The sequence below is a fragment of the Dipodomys merriami genome, unplaced genomic scaffold (assembly GCF_024711535.1).
Source record: "Dipodomys merriami isolate MVZ:Mamm:240054 unplaced genomic scaffold, mDipMer1.0.p SCAF_78, whole genome shotgun sequence".
Classification (NCBI taxonomy): domain Eukaryota; kingdom Metazoa; phylum Chordata; class Mammalia; order Rodentia; family Heteromyidae; genus Dipodomys; species Dipodomys merriami.
The window spans coordinates 3,452,090-3,470,083 of record NW_027206379.1 but is presented as its reverse complement, the minus strand read 5'-3'; the positions used below and the strand labels follow the sequence as shown (position 1 = coordinate 3,470,083).

General features: G+C 54.8%; 1 protein-coding gene and 1 long non-coding RNA gene across 6 annotated transcripts in view; both read right to left on the bottom strand.

The window, feature by feature from the left end:
• Nucleotides 1-766: 766 nt before the first annotated feature.
• LOC138818695 (uncharacterized) lies at nucleotides 767-4,203 on the bottom strand. The gene is made up of 4 exons (XR_011369205.1): nucleotides 4,133-4,203; nucleotides 3,015-3,069; nucleotides 2,585-2,663; nucleotides 767-1,022 (listed from the first exon to the last, which is right to left on the bottom strand). It is a non-coding gene; the product is annotated as an uncharacterized lncRNA (long non-coding RNA).
• An 8,314-nt stretch (nucleotides 4,204-12,517) lies between these two features.
• Nucleotides 12,518-17,994, bottom strand: part of Cttn (cortactin) — a 29,948-nt gene continuing 24,471 nt past the window's right edge. For all 5 annotated transcript variants that reach the window (XM_070009684.1, XM_070009683.1, XM_070009686.1 and 2 more), the window contains 3 exons: nucleotides 17,021-17,198; nucleotides 16,282-16,353; nucleotides 12,518-13,880 (listed from right to left, as the gene is read on the bottom strand). In XM_070009684.1, the coding sequence (XP_069865785.1) occupies nucleotides 13,744-13,880; nucleotides 16,282-16,353; nucleotides 17,021-17,198 (387 nt within the window). In that variant the 3' untranslated portion in view covers nucleotides 12,518-13,743. The remainder of the gene's footprint in view (nucleotides 13,881-16,281; nucleotides 16,354-17,020; nucleotides 17,199-17,994) is intronic.

Genomic DNA, 17,994 nt, shown 5'->3' with positions numbered 1-17,994 from the left:
TGAGGATTAGAATGTCTTATTAGGGGAAACAAATTATTGGAAGACTTTTTCTTCTGCCTGAACTTGGACACATTTGAATAAGCAGTGATCTGGAATGCATCTCTGTACCTGTGGTGAGCGTGTTCGTGTGCAAGTGGAGAAACGCCTCGGTGGCCGGCGGGGCAGGCAGCTGCATGCACAGGGGACCGCCGGCTTGTGGCGGCGCAACCGACTGTCTCCGGACCCTCGACTTCAGCAGACCCCACCCTTACCCAGTCAGTGCACACGGTTGGTAACTGTTCCCCTCCACGCCCCGTGCCATGTCTCCATGTCTTTACTGTTTTATGTTAATATTATAACACTCACTGTTCATAGCTTCTACTCTGGAACTCTTGGTTCATAGCAATTCTGAAACTTTAATATGAGCCTTCCAATAAATACAGAGAAGAAAACAAAAGGAAAAAGCAAAGTGTGTGCCTTGGGTGTTTTGAACCTAATTTGCATAAACCATATTGTATTCAAATGCTGTGTATTTAATGAGAGGATGAACCTTTCTTCAATGTATTAATGTAGCCGATAAAATAGTTATAGTGCCTTGTTTTCTGAACTGAGAAGCCCATATCAATGCACAGCGTAAATTAAAAATGATTGGAGGAGTGAAATGTGGAGAAGACCTCACCCTAATCTGGAGCCTTGCTCATCAGAAGACTGTGGAATATGCAGTCATTTAAGTTTGAAATAAAAACAACATTGAAACAACATTGTGTGATCAGTTAATTTCCTATTAAAATGCTTTCACTGCATCACGGTCAGTATTTTCATTTAGCTACGATACAAATGTGTCTGAGATTTTCGTAGAGGTGGTTTTGACGGAGTCCTGGGCTTTCGGTCCTCCCTCCCTTGTGTCATGTCGCCCCCTGGTGGTTCTTGTCAGTAATACGCATCGAGGTCGGCGGCAGTCCTCAATTTTCATCAGTTCTCCCGTTTTGTTGAAGATGCACAAAATCTTCATGTTTAGTGATGAATGCCACACAACTGTCTTCCTTTGAAAAGAAAAATGATGTAAAGAAACCCATTTGCCTACCTCTTGTCTCAACACTGTCGGGCTCTGTTCTGGAGGTTCACTGTGCCGCCTCCCCGGGCGGCCCGTGGCATCTTCGGTGACGGGTATGGGGGAGGTGCGGGAGCACTCCAGGTGCCAGCGCCTGCCTGTGGGACCCGAGACGCCGCGGAGAGAGCGTGGTAGGGTCCTTCTGCCAGAAGGGGAGAGCAGCCCACTGACCACTCCCGAGGCTGAGCAAACCCCACCTGCTCTGTCCACGGGCATGCCGCCCTGGAGTGGTCCTGCTGCACACCTCACAGGAGCAAGTCGCGTCTGGAGCTGCCCCCTGAATCTGCTGACCCCACAACTCTGCCCTCAGTGCTGTGCCACAAGTTAACCGGACATCCAAATTGTGTAGTTTCAGGAACACAGGTAGCCAAGAACTTGAGAACCTCTCTTCTGCCCTCCAGAAGCTGCCTCCATCTCTGCTCTAGAGTACCTGCCATGTGCTTAAAAGTCAAAGGTAAGGCAGACCACAACTGTGGCCCTGTAGGGAGAGGGCCAGGCGGTCGGGCCCTGGGCCCTACATGAGGTGCAGGTCAGGGACACAGCCGGGTCACAGAACCTGGAAATAAGTTCAGCAGCTACATTCTAAAAGGCCGGCCAGCCTGCCACTGCCTGGGATAAGTGCACAAATACATTCTCCCAACTCAAGAACCCAGAGAGCAAGCAGAGTGCCCTGCAGGGCCGTATCAGCCATGCTGGCAGCCGTGCTGTGGACCCCAGAGGAGTCTACCTATGCTGTCTTCCCTGGCACGGTGCAGAGCGCCACACCCAGCAGGCCTAGCAGCCCCGTTTTACAAATGAGGAGACCCAGTCCTGCCAAGGTCCACAGTGAGTCTCAGACACCCACTGTCTGTCATCAGCCTTCCTGGCCAAGTCCGTCTACAGTGAGGGAAAGAAACCACAGGGCGCTGGGAGTCTCCACCCGCTCAGAGTCTGCCCCTGATGACAAGACATCGTATCTCCCTCTCCTCCTCCAAAGTCACTTGTGTGTGGGAGTGAGGGGGACCGGCAAGGTGAGGGTCCCCATGCTTGCTCAGCTCAGGGCAGCCAGATGCACGGAAGCCTGGGTCGCAGGAAGAACACCTGACACTCACCATGGCTTCCACGGAGCAGGAGCAGTTGTTTTTACGAGAATCCAAGAAGAAAGTGTCAACGAGGTGACGGCGCCATTCAGACAGGAAAGTAAGGCTGGGAGAACAGATGCCCGCGCCGTGGCCCACAGGCATCTCCTGAAGCTCTGCACCACACACAGGGCAGGCAGAGGCTTTCCCAGGCCCTCTGGTGACTCTTCCCAGGAACAACCCAGCAACCTCCAGACGTGCTTCTTCAGGGCCCAAGTCAGCCAGAGCCAGCTCTGGTGCTCACAATGGCCAGGCTCCTGACCCATGACAGTGTTTTCTCCCCTAGCTGCCCTCCTCTGGTGAGAACTGGGCCACCCAACGACATGATGGCTGAACAAGGAACAGATGAGACAGGAGGAGCGCTGCACAGACCCACCTCTTTGAAGCGGACACAAAGCCAGCGGCATGGAGTGGCAGCAGTCTATCTTGGCCTCAAAACCTGCCATCTGGAGAAGCTAAAAATAAATGCCCCATTTTCAAGCACAAGTTTTATCAAATGTGACTACAAAAAGAAACATGGGCTCTGGGGGACCACACACTCTGAGACCTTTGGCTCGCCGCAGGCAGCTCCCCTCCTCCACCCAGGAACCCAGAGCAGCCTTCCTGGAGGCTCAGGGGAGCCTGGGATCGTTCCTTCCAGGGAGAAAGAAGAATACACAAAGAAAGTGCTGAACACAGCATGAAAAGCAAGCCAGCTCCATTGATGGCAGCAGCACAAAGATGGTCACTCTGCCCCAGGCCCACCCATCCTGAGCCATCTGCCCCAATCCATCTGTGTCTGTAAGCAAGCCTCCTTCCCTGCTCACCTTGCTTCAGCCAAGATGTCAACAGAGGTGTCCTCTGTGCTGGCTCCCGAGGTGCCTGGAAGGTCATGAGCATGTGTGTGCATGCACACATGCATGCACATGCACCTGCGCGTGCACGCACGCACACACACACACACACACACACACACCTGTGTGGCTTCCTGGACCACCACACTTAGATCAGAGCATGCACCACTCACACCTCACACCACCCCAAGTACTGATTGCTACTTCCAAAGGCTTACTACTTGTCTGGCAGCTGACCAGATGCATGCTTCCTGCCCTCCACCCTCTCTGGAAGATCCGCCCTATGCAGCAGCTCTACTTTTTTTCATGAACTGCCTTAGCTCAGAGCAGAAGATGACAAAGATTCCCCTCTTGGCTTAACTCCAGCCAGGCAACTCTCAGCCATCTTATCCACAAGCCCTCAGCCCTGGCCTAGAAAGCTAGACTCTTGCTGTACGCTGCTGGCTCACACCTGTAATCCTAGCTACTCATGAGACTGAGATCTGAAGGCTACAATTCAAAGCCCGTCTGGGCAGAAAAGTCCATGAAACTCTTATCTCCAACTAACCAGCAAAAAGCCAGAAGTGGAGGTGTGCCTGAAGTGGTAGAGTGTAATCCTTGAGCATAAAAGCTAAGGGACAGAGCCCAGACCCTAAGTTCAAGGCCCAGGATCAAAACAAATGAAAAAATTAGACTCAGTTCTTCCCAGGTGTGGTGGTCACACCTGTAATCCCAGCACACAGGAGTCTGAGGCAGGAGGATCACAAATTCCAGGCCAGCCTAGGGTACTTGCTGACGTCATCATCACAGACCCCAAGCTACGAGCTTTCACACCCCTCTCCTTCACCTGACTGAACAGATAACAGTGCTACAAGCCACACTGGAAATGGCCACACCAGGGACCCCTGGGCCAGCCCCCAGCGCCCGGGCTGTGAAGGACTAGGCTGTGGCGCCTGGGAGGAGCTTGAGGCCAGCCCCGCCCACCGTGGCTGGTCACGCCCACCAGGCCAGGCCACGCCCCTCCGCAGCCTGCCTCACTCCGCCCGGCGGCCTTCCTCCTTCCCGTCCCCACAGGCGGCTTGCCCGCGCGTCTGTTTCCCCTGCGCTTTTACCTTACACGGCGTCGAGGCCTTCACCCTCTGCAGGGCCCGCACAGCTCCTGGACTCTCCTGTCAAGGCTCAGCGGGGCAGAATGGCCCCAGAGAACCGCCAAGGCACGGGGCGGCCGCGTCCCACCGCGGCGTCGAGGGCCGCTCGCTGCCGCCTTGCGGCTGAAGGCGCAAAGAATGCTGGGCTGACAGGTCACGTGTCCCACGTAGCCCAATCGCAGGCAAGGCCTAGGATAGGCCTATGATTGGCATCTTCCAGCCAATCTAGATGGCTGAGGGGCGGGCACACGAGGGGGGTGGGATGCTGCAGGCCCGAGCCCCGCCCCGGTGTCCAGAAGGAGGCGCCCGGCGGGGTGTAGGCCCCGGGGGCCTCGCACTCACACGGGGAGCCTGGGAGGCTTGGCTCAACTCAGACCCCAGTGCCTCGGCGTAAATGAAGATCGAACACGGGGAGTCGCCGAAGCATGCAGAGAAAGCCCAGCTGTCCCCAGGCAGAGCCCACCTCTGGGCTCACAGGCCGCTCCAGCCTCGGGCCCTCTCCCTCCAGCTGTCCCCACGCCTCCAGCCTCCAGCCTCGGGCCCTCTCCCTCCAGCTGTCCCCACGCCTCCAGCCTCCAGCCTCGGGCCCTCTCCCTCCAGCTGTCCCCACGCCTCCAGCCTCGGGCCCTCTCCCTCCAGCTGTCCCCACGCCAGAGCCCACCTCTGGGCGCACAGGCCGCTCCAGCCTCGGGCCCTCTCCCTCCAGCTGCAGAGCCCACCTCTGGGCGCACAGGCCGCTCCAGCCTCGGGCCCTCTCCCTCCAGCTGTCCCCACGCCTCCAGCCTCCAGCCTCGGGCCCTCTCCCTCCAGCTGTCCCCACGCCTCCAGCCTCGGGCCCTCTCCCTCCAGCTGCAGAGCCCACCTCTGGGCGCACAGGCCGCTCCAGCCTCGGGCCCCCTCCCTCCAGCTGTCCCCACGCCTCCAGCCTCCAGCCTCGGGCCCTCTCCCTCCAGCTGCAGAGCCCACCTCTGGGCGCACAGGCCGCTCCAGCCTCGGGCCCTCTCCCTTTCCCTCCCTCTCGGAGGGCTGAGGCTCTGCCTTTCTCTGCCCGCCCCGGGCTTGGTTGTGTGCCTGCGGGTGTCCTCACCGCTTGTTGGACGTGGTGGTGTGATATCTCCTCCACTGGGGGCATCAGAATCCTGACCCCAAATGGACCGCTACACCCAACTTCCTGGAATGTTCTGGACGTGTCACTCCCAGCTGAACATTTCGTTTCCAGTTTTCACTATTCCACTATTCCTACAGCGCGTCCTACACCCTGCTCAGAGAGCGGATGGTTTACACATCACCCTGCGACTGCTACACGTCTCAACCCGGTGACAGACACCCACGTCTATGCAGATGTGAGTTGGGTATCAGCAAGTCGGCCGTGGGAGACAGAGTCGGGGCACCAGGCTGGAGGAACACCTGTCCACCTACAAGTTCTGCATCTTGCGAGTATGTGGCCAGGACATCCTCACATGTACCCCTGGAAGCCGGCCGATTTACATGGTCATTATATACCTGATGCCTCGTTTGGCTGGCATAACAGAAAGCAATTCAAAGACACTTAAACAAATAATGTTCTCTTGTTTCCATATGACACAAAAATGTCTCTCCCAGAGGAATTCACTCTTGTGTCTTGTCCAGTCTCAGCACCTACAAAGAAAGATTCCCAAGAAACATGGGAGGGGGGAAGGGGGTGGTCAATCTCTGTCAAATAACCAGTCCCCAAAAGAGCTCAGCAATACCGTGAGTACCTACCTAGCCAGCTCAAGGCCCTGAGCCAGTCACAAATGGCCATATTGTAAGAGACCATTTATATGAAATGGCCAGAACAAACCAATACCCAGACAGAGAGTGGCCTAGTGAGTGTCTTATGGGGCCAGGGAAAGGATGGGCAGCAATTACTGAAAATACATGGTTTCCATGGGGATGAGCTAAACACCAGGAATGTTTCCATAATCTGTAAGTACACCCAAAGCCATTGTGTTACATTTCCTAAATCTGTGAATTATGGCTATGCAAACAATGCCTCAATATGTCTATTTTTTAAGAGGAAAAAAAACTGCTTGTTTAAATTCAATGTGAAATTCTGGGTTGGATCTTGAAGTAGCCAGAAAGCACTTAAGGAAAAATGTATGAGATCAAACAAAGCCTGTGGTTTAAGAGCATTACACCCTATAATAGTTTTCCATTTTCATAAGTGTGTTTCTCATTTTTGTAAGTGCACCAAAGCTAAGATGTTAATCTTGGGAGAAAACTGAGAGGGGGTATGCAGGAAGTCTCTGCATTCAATTTGCACTTCTCTGTAAACCTGAAGTTACTTCACACTTCCACAAAGAGTTTGGTGAAAACACAATGGTAAAGGACAAATCTGCCACTCTTATCTCCAAGTAATAGCAAAAAGCCTATGACTAGAGTGTGGCTCAAGTGGTAGAGCACCAGCCTTGAATGAAAAAACAAGAGAACATAGGGTCTTGAGTTCAAGCTCCAGTACCAGCAAATACACAAAGGTGGTTAGAATAGCCAGACATGGATTCCAAATGCACATCTGTACTCTTAGCACTCAGGAGGCGGGGGCAGGAGGATCTCAAGCCACAGTGAGTCTGGGCTACATAGCAATACCTTATTCTCAAGTACCAAATATAAGTTGGGTGTCAGTGGCTCATACCTATAATCCTAGTAGTCAGAAGCTTGAGATGTGACAATCATGGTCCAAAGTCATCCCAAGTAGGAAAGTCCATGAGATTCTTACTTCCAATTAACCAGCACAAAGGCAGAGTGTAGCTGTGGCTCAAGTGGTAGAGTACTAGCTTTGAGCAAGAAAGCTCAGAGACAGCACTCGGGCCCTGAGTTCAAATCCCAGGACCAGCACACACACACAAAAAACAAAAACTCCAAGGATATGATAAACAGAGCCTAAATAAATTACATCTGCCAGGCGCTGGTAGCTCATGCCTGTAATCCTAGCTACTCAAGAGGCTGAGATGTAGACTGGGAAGGTGGCTCAGTGGTAGAGTGTTTGCCTCGCATGCATGAGGCCCTGGGTTCCATTCCTCAGCACCACATAAACAGAAAAAGCTGGAAGTGGCACTGTGACTCAAGTGGTAAATGCTAGCCTTGAGCTGAAGAGCTGAGGGACAGTGCCCACGCCCAGAGTTCAAGCCCCACGACCAACCAAAAATAAAAAAAAAAGAGGCTGAGATCTAAGGATCGTGGTTCAAAGCCAGCCCAGCAAATAAAGTCTATAACATCCTTTCTCCAATAAACTACTAAGAAAAAGCTGGAAGTAGTGCTATGGTTCAAGTTGTAGAGCACTAGCCTTGAGCACAGAGAGGCTCAGAGACAGAACCCCGACCCTGAGTTCAAGCCCCGGGGCTGGCAAAAAAAAAAAAATCAAGAGATAAAAGACAAGTTTTCCTAAACAAATGAAAGATGTTGCCCTACGTGGTATCCCAGGCACCTGCGGGTGCCTGGCTCCACATGGAGGGTAGCTGTCAGCAAGTACTGAAACTGAAACAGCCAAGGCTTGCCAGGTACAGTGGTTCACACCTGTAACCCCTGCTGCCAGAGAGGTGAAGGTCAAGATTACGGTGCAAGGCCTGCCTGGGCACAAAGTGGATGAGGCCCCCATCTCCACAAATAGCTGAGCACAATGAGTGGTGCACACCTTCATCCCAGCTATGTGGGAGACTGAGGTCGGGAGCCTGCTTCTGGCCACCTAGAAGGGGGGGAAAAAGCTCTAGTGGTCCTGTATCAAAAATAACCAGAAAAATGAGCTGGAGACGTGACTCAAGCAGTAGAAGGAGTGCCTAGCAAGCCAGAGCCCTGAGTTCAAACCCAGTGCACGCGTGTGCGCACGCACGCGCACACGCACACGATGTTGTAGTTGATAATGTAGGAAAGCTAGCAACAATATATCAGATCTGCCACTAGCAGATTTTAACTGTTCTCCCAGTCAGCATCCGCTGGAGGTATGTGCCAGTTAACAGCCTGATGTAGTCATCCTATAAAGTACACAGGTAAGAAAAACATCATGCCGGAGGCCATCAACAATACGTGTATATGTGTTGGAGGAGGCTGGGGAGCTTATGGGAGAGAAGCTTGCCTAGCATGCAGGGATCCTAGATTCCACCCTCAGCACACACACAAAAAGCCAAAAACCATAAAACACAAAGCTCATGCCAGGCGCCAGTGGCTCACGCCTGTCACCCTAGCTACTCAGGAGGCTGAGATCTGAGGATCACAGTTCAAAGCCAGCCTGGGCAGGAAAGTCTGAGAGACTCATCTCCAATTAACCAGAAGTGACGCTGTAGCTCAAGTGGTAGAGCGCTCGCCTTGAACTGAAGAGCTGAGGGACAGCGCCCAGGCCCAGAGTTCAAGCCCCAGGACCAACCAAAAAAACAAAAACAAAAAAAACATGCCACATTAACACCAACCTGCTCCGCTCACCTGTGCCCTAAGGTTCTGTCAGATATGAGCACCTTCTGGTGCCCAGCACTGACCCAGCAGAGAAGACAGTGAGGAGCCTGTGGTTGGAGCTCACACACACCCACTTCGCGTGCTGGGGTTCTGGGCCTGTAGCCATCATGCCCACAGATATGGTGGTGGCCCAAAGTACCACCAATCTACCCTTTCACTGTTCTGTGGGAAGTCTGGCTTGGGGCTGGCACACGGCGTCCTCCGTTCCGCAGGATTCCCTGAGAAGCTATTTCCTCTCTAAGCACAAGGCCTGAGTTCAAACTCCGGCACTGCCAAAATAAAATGATCACACCTTCAAAAAAGCTTTTTTTTTTTTTTTTTATTTGTGTGGGTGCTGGGGCTTCAACTCAGGGCCTGGGTGATGTCCTTGAGCTTCTATTTGCTCAGGGCTAGCTACGCTCTACCACTTGAGTCATAGCTCTATAGCTCTACTTCTGGCTTTGGTGGTTTATTGGAGACAAGAGTGGACTTTCCTGCCCAGGCTGGCTTTGAACCACAATCCTCAACTCTCAGCCTCCTGAGTAGCCAAAAAAGGTTTTTCATTGTGGCAAAATACCCATGATTTCACTATCTTAACTATTGCCAAGGGCATTCATCCTGTGCAACCATCACCACATCCACCTTCAGCACTTTCTCATACGGTGCCATGAAACACAAGTGCCCTCCATCTGCAACTGACACTCCCAGGTGCTGGTGCCCGCTGGGTGGGCAGCACTAGGAGCCTGCTGAGACATAAAGGCACTGGTTCCAATCACATCTGTGTGGTGTTTCCTTATCTACCAGCAGGAAGTTTCAGGAACAAAAGCATCACCAGACAGTACATGAAAAGATGGGAAACCTTCCCGCCCACAAATGACAACTTAGCAGTCATACATATTGACAAAGGGGAATATCACCTCCTGGGCTATCAGTTATTCTTTTGTTTTTTATGTTTCTTTCTGGTACCAGTCCTGAGGGTTGAACTCAGGGCCTAGGCGCTGTCTGAGCTTCTTTTGCTCAAGGCTGCCGCTCTACCACTTGGGTCACAGCTCTACTTCCAGCTTTTTTGGTAGTTTATTGGAAATAAGTCTCATGAGCTTCCCTGCACAAGCTAGTTTCAGACTTCAGTCTTCAGATCTCAGCCTCCTGACTGGCTAGTGTTACAGGCTTACTTTTTATTGACTAACCCCCTCCAGCCATAACCAAGAACAGAGTGTGTTTTTCCAGGTTGCAAACAGCCAACAGATCAAAAATGTCACCAGGGAAAACAGAAAACAGCCTAGACTCTTGAGACAGTGGTTTGTTATACCAGTCCTGGGGCTTAAACTCAGGGTCTGGGCACCGTCCCTGAGTTTTACTCAATGTTGGCATTTGACCACTTCAGCCACAGCTCTACTTCCAGCCTTTTGGTAGTTAATAGAACATAAGTCTCTGAGACTTTCTCGCCCAAGCTGGCTTCAAACCCCAATCCTAAATGGCAGTGTCATGAGCTGGATTATGGGTGTCACTGATGCCTGCTGGCTCATCAGTGTTTTGAACAGAATTCCAAACAGAGGACCCAGAGATGGGAAACCTCAATGTGTCCTGTCACATCCTTCTGGTAAGGGACATTCAACCTGCTCCTCTCGCTCCCTGTCACCATCGATTCTTCTGCCAGGGTCCCACCCTGCTGCCCAACTTGGTTAAACCTGTGGACTTAAGGAACCCTTCCTTCTACCTCAGCCTCCAAGGGCTGGGTGTGGAGGGGCTGCTGCACAGGGTGGTACCCCATTTGTGAAGGCATCCTGGAAGTGTCCAGCTCCAGCAGGACTGTGAGCTCGACTGGGAGGAGGCAGCAATCTCCAGCTTCATCTTCAGATGACAAGTCAGAAGGCAAGGCCGTGCGCATGGCAAAGCCCATGGTATGTGAATCCCCACATGGGGGGCTCCCAGCGGCTCTGTGGCCTGCAGGGCAGAGGAGCTCAGGAGAGCCTCTGCCGGCCCAGCAGTACACAGAGAGTTCCCGATCTGGCCAGCACCCCCCTTAGGGCCAGAATCCACAGCTGGAACTGAACATCACCCCAAGGACTGCCCATTCCGGCGGCCGGCAGCACCGGGGCACAGCCGTGTCTCACTCTCCTCAGGACCCAACACACCTGGACGCACCTCCCCCCGCCCCCCCCCCCCCCCCCCCGTGGACATCTTGTGAAGACGCAGGAGTGAGCACTTGACCTTCAGGCTATGCCAAAAAGAAACCATCAGAGCTGCCTGCGTGGCTGGCTGCCTGCCTGGCCATCCCCCTGCCCCGCCCACCCTTTCCCGAGAGCACACGGCTTGTCCAGCCAGCCCACCCCTAGCTGGCTCTTCAGGGAAAAAGCGAGGGGAAGGGGGGGGGGGGGGCAGCAAAGAAAACCCCGGCCCAAAGTCAGTGAGTTTTAAAACAAGCACTCAGAAAGGAAACCGGGTTGGGGGCGGGGGGGGGGGGGGTGAAGATAAGGAGGCCTGCGGTGCCCTTAGTAACCAACAGACCAGAACCAGAGCTTTGTGGACCTTTTCCTGGGCCTCTGCTCAGCCCCCATCTGCGCTCCCAGACACCGCCCGCCCCACTGTCACACTGGCCCCCAGCCCCGCCAGAGCTTCCTCAGGACCAGCCTCCCACAGGCCACTCAAGCATTGCCAGTCGCTCGTCTCTTCCCCCCACCCCCACCCCTGCCCCAGAACTGAGTGAAGGACAGGCCCTGCCCTCAAACAGGGCCCCTGTGCAAGCCCTAACCTGGGAGGTCGGCGCAGGCCAAAGCCGTGCTGGGGACGGCAGGGCTGCTCAGGGGGCTGTGGTGGTGTGGGAGGTGGTCGTGAATGCACGAGCTGGAGGGAGCTTGTCAACAAAGCCCTCAGGAGGCTCCACGGTGGGGGGAGGAGAGGGAGAAAGGCCCCACTGGCCCCCAGAAGCCCCAGACAGCTCCACTCCAGACGGGGAGGGGGCCAGAACGGCCAGTCCCATCTTAAATCTCAAATCATGGGAAAGGAAACTGAACAGGACTGGTGCTGCAGCCGGGCCTGTGCCACTGTGGACGTGGGCGGCCCAGCAGGCCTTGTCCAGAGATGAAGGACCTGTGGAGGTCTGGGCAGCCCCCCCAGCCTGGCCACGGCTTGCCTGGGGAGGGTGGTCACCAGCACAGGGTGCTGGCTGCAGAAAAACCACAGTGCACAGAGCAGCACGTGAGAGGGACTGAAAAGACAGGAGGCAAGCCTGTGAGCTACTCAGGAAGCGGAGGCAGGAGCATGGTCCAAGGTCAGCCAAGGTCACAGGTATGAGACCCAATCAGGAAAAAAATAAAGCCAATAGGTCTGGATGTGTGGCACAGAGGGAGAGTGCCAGCCTAGCAAGCGCAGGGCCTCGAGTAACAACCCCAGCACCACCAAACCAAGGAGAAAAAAGAGGACAGGACGAGGAGGAGCCACCGCCGGGACTTGGGACTCTAGGCCTGTCCCCATCAAGACCTTCTGGTGGCAGGGGTGACACCAGCTCTCCTATTTCCTCCTGACACCAAGGCTGTGGGCGGCCACTTCGGCTGCTGGACACCTTCTGCCCACCAGCCGCTTCCCCGCACACCCACTCTGCCCAGGGCCACTGGCTCCTTCCGCCTGAAGATGACCTGTTAGCTACACAGCACTTGGTGGGGTTGAGTCCTTATTCAGAAACAATCTGTAAATACATTTTCTCTTTTGCTTAGAATTCTTGCTGAAAAACCAGGTGGAAAAGTGTCTGTGTGGGCTCCTCGTGAGGAGCCTGTGTGGCTGGCAGGGGCGCAGCCAAGGGACCCGAAGGCCATGGGCCCCAGGGGAAGGCCGAGCTGGCCACTTAGGGACACACGGGCCCAACACCACCTTCAACTGCAGAACAAAGCAACCAAACAGCCAAGGAAATAATGGAATCAAAAAAGTTTATTCTGAGTACTTAATTTTAAAAAATCATATCTATGAGGTGTGCTACAGAAATGCAGATACAACAGGCGCCTATAAAACCTGTCCCGTAGTGGAAAGGCAGGGACTACGCAGAAACGCACTTCGAGAAAGAAAAGGCAGGCAGCAAGCACGAGTGCTCTGCGTCCCGGGCGGCGAATGTCTGCTGGTTTCTTGGGAGACCCAGCCAGCCTGGTCCAGCCTCCCGGCTTCTCCACAGGGCCAAGGGGGTCACCATTGAAAAGCTGCAGGCAGGCAGGGACAGCCGCTCTGGGAAAAGCTGCGGCAGCCCCTGGCAGGAGCAGTCCCACAGCCACACTGCATTTTAGCCCAGTCCATCCCCTGCCTTTTGCTGCGCTGGAACACAGTTTGGCAAACAGCACACTCCCTGACGGAGCAAACTTCTGCCATCTGCACTGAGGCACAAAGACACACGTTGGGTTGCCAGGCATCAGGGGCTGTGGGCCTGAGCCCAACACCAGCGTCGGGCATAACACTAAGACGGGCTTTTCCACTGTGGCCTGGAACTGAGACAAGGCAGGGAGGGGCAGGGCCCTTCAGGCAGGGCAGGCCAGGCCAGGCCAAGGGAAGAGCCCTCACAGAAGACTGGAGTCCCAGGGCAGGTGTGGGATGGGAGACAAGGCAGGGAGGCCACCTAGAGGACAGCCTGGGTTGTAGCTGTTATGAGCCCTGCAAATTCACAGCACACGACTGGAGGTCCTCATTCCAGATGCTAGACTCCACCACGCCCCTCATCTGGGAAGCCGGGCTGGCCGAGCAACTCCACAGCCAAGACCCACTCTGCACACGTGGCTGTGAGTGCAACTGGCCTGTGCTATGAGATGCCAGCCATCTCCCTGGACACTAGGACATGGCACTCCGCGCCGCAGGAAAACTAGCCCCTCAAGTGGCTGCACATGACAGTCAACTTGGCAGAAAAAGAAAAAAATCCTTCAATGGATAAACAATGACCAAAGTCCTCCTAAGAACATGATTATAATATATTAGCGAGTTCTGGGGCATAGACATTTCTGAAAGCATCAGCAAAAGTATTAAATATAAAAGCAATATGTATATTCCCCTCCCCTCCTTTGGAAAACAAAACACAAAAACCAAACCCCAAACCAGCGAAGGCATGATCTGTAGTGTCAGCTGGAATCAGCCGTGGCCGGCCTGCGGCCGCTGGCACCCTACTGCCGCAGCTCCACGTAGTTGGCCGGGAACAGCCCATACCGGCCCTTGCATACCCCTCGCCACCAGCCATCATCGATCATTTCGATGTTGGTGATGATGTCATCAGGGTCAAAGGAAATCTCGTCATCGCCCGCTGGGGAGAGAGCAGAGAGACCAGCTCAGATGCACATACTGTCTCATCTGCAGCCGAGGTGGGGGGTCAAAGCCTCAGCCCCAAGGACACGGGACCCATGACGGTAAAGGTGGGCACCACAGAGGTGGTGGAGAGAGAGCAAAGGTTTGGATGCACGCACTCTGGACAGCTGCCGTAGTGGGGGGTCAAAGCCTCGGCCCCAAGGACATGGGATATAGGATGGTGAAGGTGGGCATTGCAGAGGTGGTTTAAGGGAGCACAAGGAAATCTAAGAAGCTGAGGCTATGGGCTGGCCAGGAAGTAGGGGGACAAACAAGGTGTTCAGAATGCCCACAACACAGAGCTCCATGACACCCGGGCACATGTGGACACACGGCCATGTGGGAACCTCCTCACAGGAAAGTCAGCCTCCTGCTCAGAAGGCAGGGGCACTGGGAGACCGCTGTCAGAGGAAGCTGGGGTCTAAGGACCTCAGGGACCTGCATCCCAAAAGTGCTCCTCAACCACTAAAATAGTGGAGGCTCCGGACGAGGCAGCAGTGTCCACTATAACAGCAAGGGGACGGACGCAGGGTGACTCGGGAAGGTACGGGAGGAACTGTGCCATTCACAGCCTGGAAGTGAGGACAGCAGGGGACATGTGGGGGGTTATGGGCATGGAGTCCTCGCTCAGGCAGGGCGTGCTCCACTGGAGGCCTTCAAGGACAGAGAAAGCCTACAGAGAGTGAGGGTGAGGGGTGGGATCCGGTAAAGGTATCAAGAGTAGGGGGGTGGGATCTGGAGAAGGGGGTGAGGGGTGGGATCTGGAGAAGGGGGTGAGGGGGTGGGATCTGGAGAAGGGGGTGAGGGGGTGGGATCTAGTGAAGGGGGTGAGGGGTGGAATCTGGAGAAGGGGGTGAGGGGTGGGATCTGGTGAAGGTGGTGAGGGGGGTGGGATCTGGAGAAGGGGGTGAGGGGGTGGGATCTAGTGAAGGGGGTGAGGGGTGGGATCTGGAGAAGGGGGTGAGGGGGTGGGATCTGGTGAAGGGGGTGAGGGGTAGGATCTGGTGAAGGGGGTGAGGGAGTGGGATCTGGAGAAGGGGGTGAGGGGGTGGGATCTGGAGAATGAAACCCTCAGATCTCAGCCTCCTGAGTAGCTAAGATTACAGGTGTGAGCCACCATTACCTAGCATGTTCTAAAACCATACCCAGAAACTAGCCATGGTGGTAGAATGCCTATAATCCCAGGGTAACATAGCGAGGCCTTGCCTCAAAAAGTAGGTTAAGAGGGGCTGGGAATGTGGCTTAGTGGTAGAATGCTTGCCTAGCATGTATGACCCTGGGTTTGGTTCTTCAGTACCACATAAACAGAAAAAGCCAACAGTGGCACTGTAGCTCAAGTGGTAGAGTGCTAGCCTTGAGCAAAAGCTCAGGGACAGTGCCCAAGCCCTGAGTTCAAGGTCTAGGACTGGCCAAAAAGAGAAAGAGAGAGAGAGAGGGGGGGGGGAGAGAGAGAGAGAGGGGGGGGGAGAGAGAGAGAGAGAGAGAGAGAGAGAGAGAGAGAGAGAGAGAGAGAGAGAGAGAGAGAGAGAGAGAGAGAGATGGGGGGTAGGGAACCGGGTGCCGGTGGCTCACGCCTGTCATCCTAGCTACTCAGGAGGCTGAGATCTGAGCATCACCGTTCAAGGCCAGCCAGGCAGGAAAGTCCGTGAGACTCTTTTCTCCAATAAACCGACAGAAAAACCAGAAGTGGTGCTGTGGCTCAAGTAGTAGAGTGCTCACCTTGAGCTGGAGAGCTGAGGGACAGCACCCAGGCCCAGAGTTCAAGCCCCATAATCTACCAAAAAAAAGAAAGAAAGAAAGAGAGAGAGAGAGAGAGAGAGAGAGAGAGAGAGAGAGAGAGAGAGAGAGAGAGAGAGAGAGAGAAAGAAAGAGAGAGAAAGAAAAGGTACCAGTGGCTCACACATGTAATCCTAGCTACTCAGGAGGATGAGATCTGAGGATTGTGGTTCAAAGCCAACCCAGGCAGGAAAGTCCATGGGACTCTTATGAGACTCTTATCTCCAATAAACCACTAGAAAACTGGAAGTGGCACTGTGGATCAAGTGATAGAGCTCTAGCCTTGAGCTGAAGAGCTGAGGGACAGAGTTCAGGCCCAGAGTTCAAGCCCCATGACAGACAGATGGGAGAGTGGGAGGGAGGGAGGGAGGGAGGGAGGGAGGGAGGGAAAGAAGAAATTATAACCAGGAGTAGTAGAGGATGCCTATGTGGTTCCAGCTACTAGAAGCTAAGGCAGGACTGCTTATGCTTACCCAGCAGTTCAAGGCAAACTGGGCAACACAGCCATACCCCACCAAAAAGAGAAGGAAACTACAGTCTAGCTTCAGAGGAGACTCTCGGGCGGGACAGGGAGGGAGGCTCACCAGCCTGGTAGTCATAGAGGGCGATGGCTGTAACACCCAGGTCGTTCTCGTACTCATCATACGTGTTCTCCTCTGAAAGCAAAGTGAGAAAAAAGCTAAGCAGAGGCTAGAGACCGATGCCCTCTCTACCCACATCTTCAGACAGCATGCCCCCAAGACCCGTGCCAGGAGGACACAAGGACAACACCTCCCTACCTAGCAGGGGTTGGAGAGCAGGAAATCAAGCCTTAGAGCAACAGAAGAAAGGCTCCAGCTTTGAAGGGCAGGCCCGGGACTCCACCCCCAGAGAGCCCACCACCCAGTCAGGTGCGCAGACCTTCTCCACTTGGGTTTGAGAGCAGAGAGCTCAGTGATCCAGGGAAGGCTAGGAGAGCCCTGGCCAGTGGGGAGGTGGGAAGACGCCTCACCCCAGCACTGTCCTCCTGACTGGAATGGGGGGACAGTGGGAAGACACCGCGCCCCGACACTGTTTGCCTGACTGGAGTGGCTCCCACTCCAGAGCCACCCTACACTGCTGCAGGAAGGACTGAGGTTAGACCATCACGCACCACTGTGGGAAGGGCTGGGGGGGGGGGGGCGGCCTGTGTCTCAGAAGGGAAGCACAGCATAGCACTTCTGGGATGCCTGGGCAGGGAGGAGCCCACAGACGGGGCAGGTAAGGCGCTGAAGGACATGGATGGGTGGGTTTGGAGGGGTCTTCCCCCCACCCCTCACTGGCAGGTGCTAGAGTGAGGCTCACCTTCTTGGTAGTGGCCTGGGGCTTCCGTGGTTTCGTAGACGGCCTCCGTGGTGTAAGCCGGGCCCTGCTGGCCGGTGGCCTCAGAGAGGTCTGCAGCCTTGATGCTGTAGGCAGGCTCTGGCTCACTCCCACCTGTGGGGCCTCGGTAGCTGGGCTCTGCCTTGAATGAGGCTGCATCCTAGGCAGCAGTGGGGATTTCTCAAGGCCCATTCTGGCCAAACCATCGTCCCTAGTCCACCATCTCCTAGGAACCGCAGCCCCCCTGCCGGCCCCCAGGGCTGACATCTGGCCGTGCCTGGCTGTTTCTTTCAGGCCTGAAGTCTCTGAGGGCACACCAGCCCTCCCACCTGGCAGTGGCTTGCCGCCCACTCCAGCCACTGCCTGGCGCTGGAAAGGGGAGAGCAGGCTCTGATCTAACCAAATCCTCCATCCCTGCCAGCACAGAGCTGCCACCGAATCACACTCTAGACCAACAAAGGTTTAGAGATAACCACATGGTTATTTAAACCACCGGACCTCAAGCTGTCTGCTGTCTGAATCAAGGTTTCTGAGCAGCAACCCAACCCCCGCACACACACCACTGCAGGGCAAGACCAGGAATATCCTGCAGGGAGTCTCAGAGGGTGGCAGGTAGGACCAACAGCCCCTAGGCCAAGGACAACAGCCACTTCCAGGCAGGGGCTAGGGTCCACGGAACAGTTCAAGCCAAGGGAGTGACAGGCCATGGGTTCCTTCCAGCCAGCTCCCTGGCACCAAGGGGAGACATGAGGGCGGGCAGCCAGTTCGTGGTGTGGCAGCCTTGTGTCTGTCCCTCTCCTGGCAGGGCTGCTGATAATCACACAGCAGCACACACCGCCAGTCACCCAAGATCTTCCTCTGGAAGGAGACTGGCTATGTAGGGACAGCTCAAGGATAGGCATTTGCCAGATTGTAGCTACAGGGCCACGTCCACTACATCCTGCATCTGCCACACG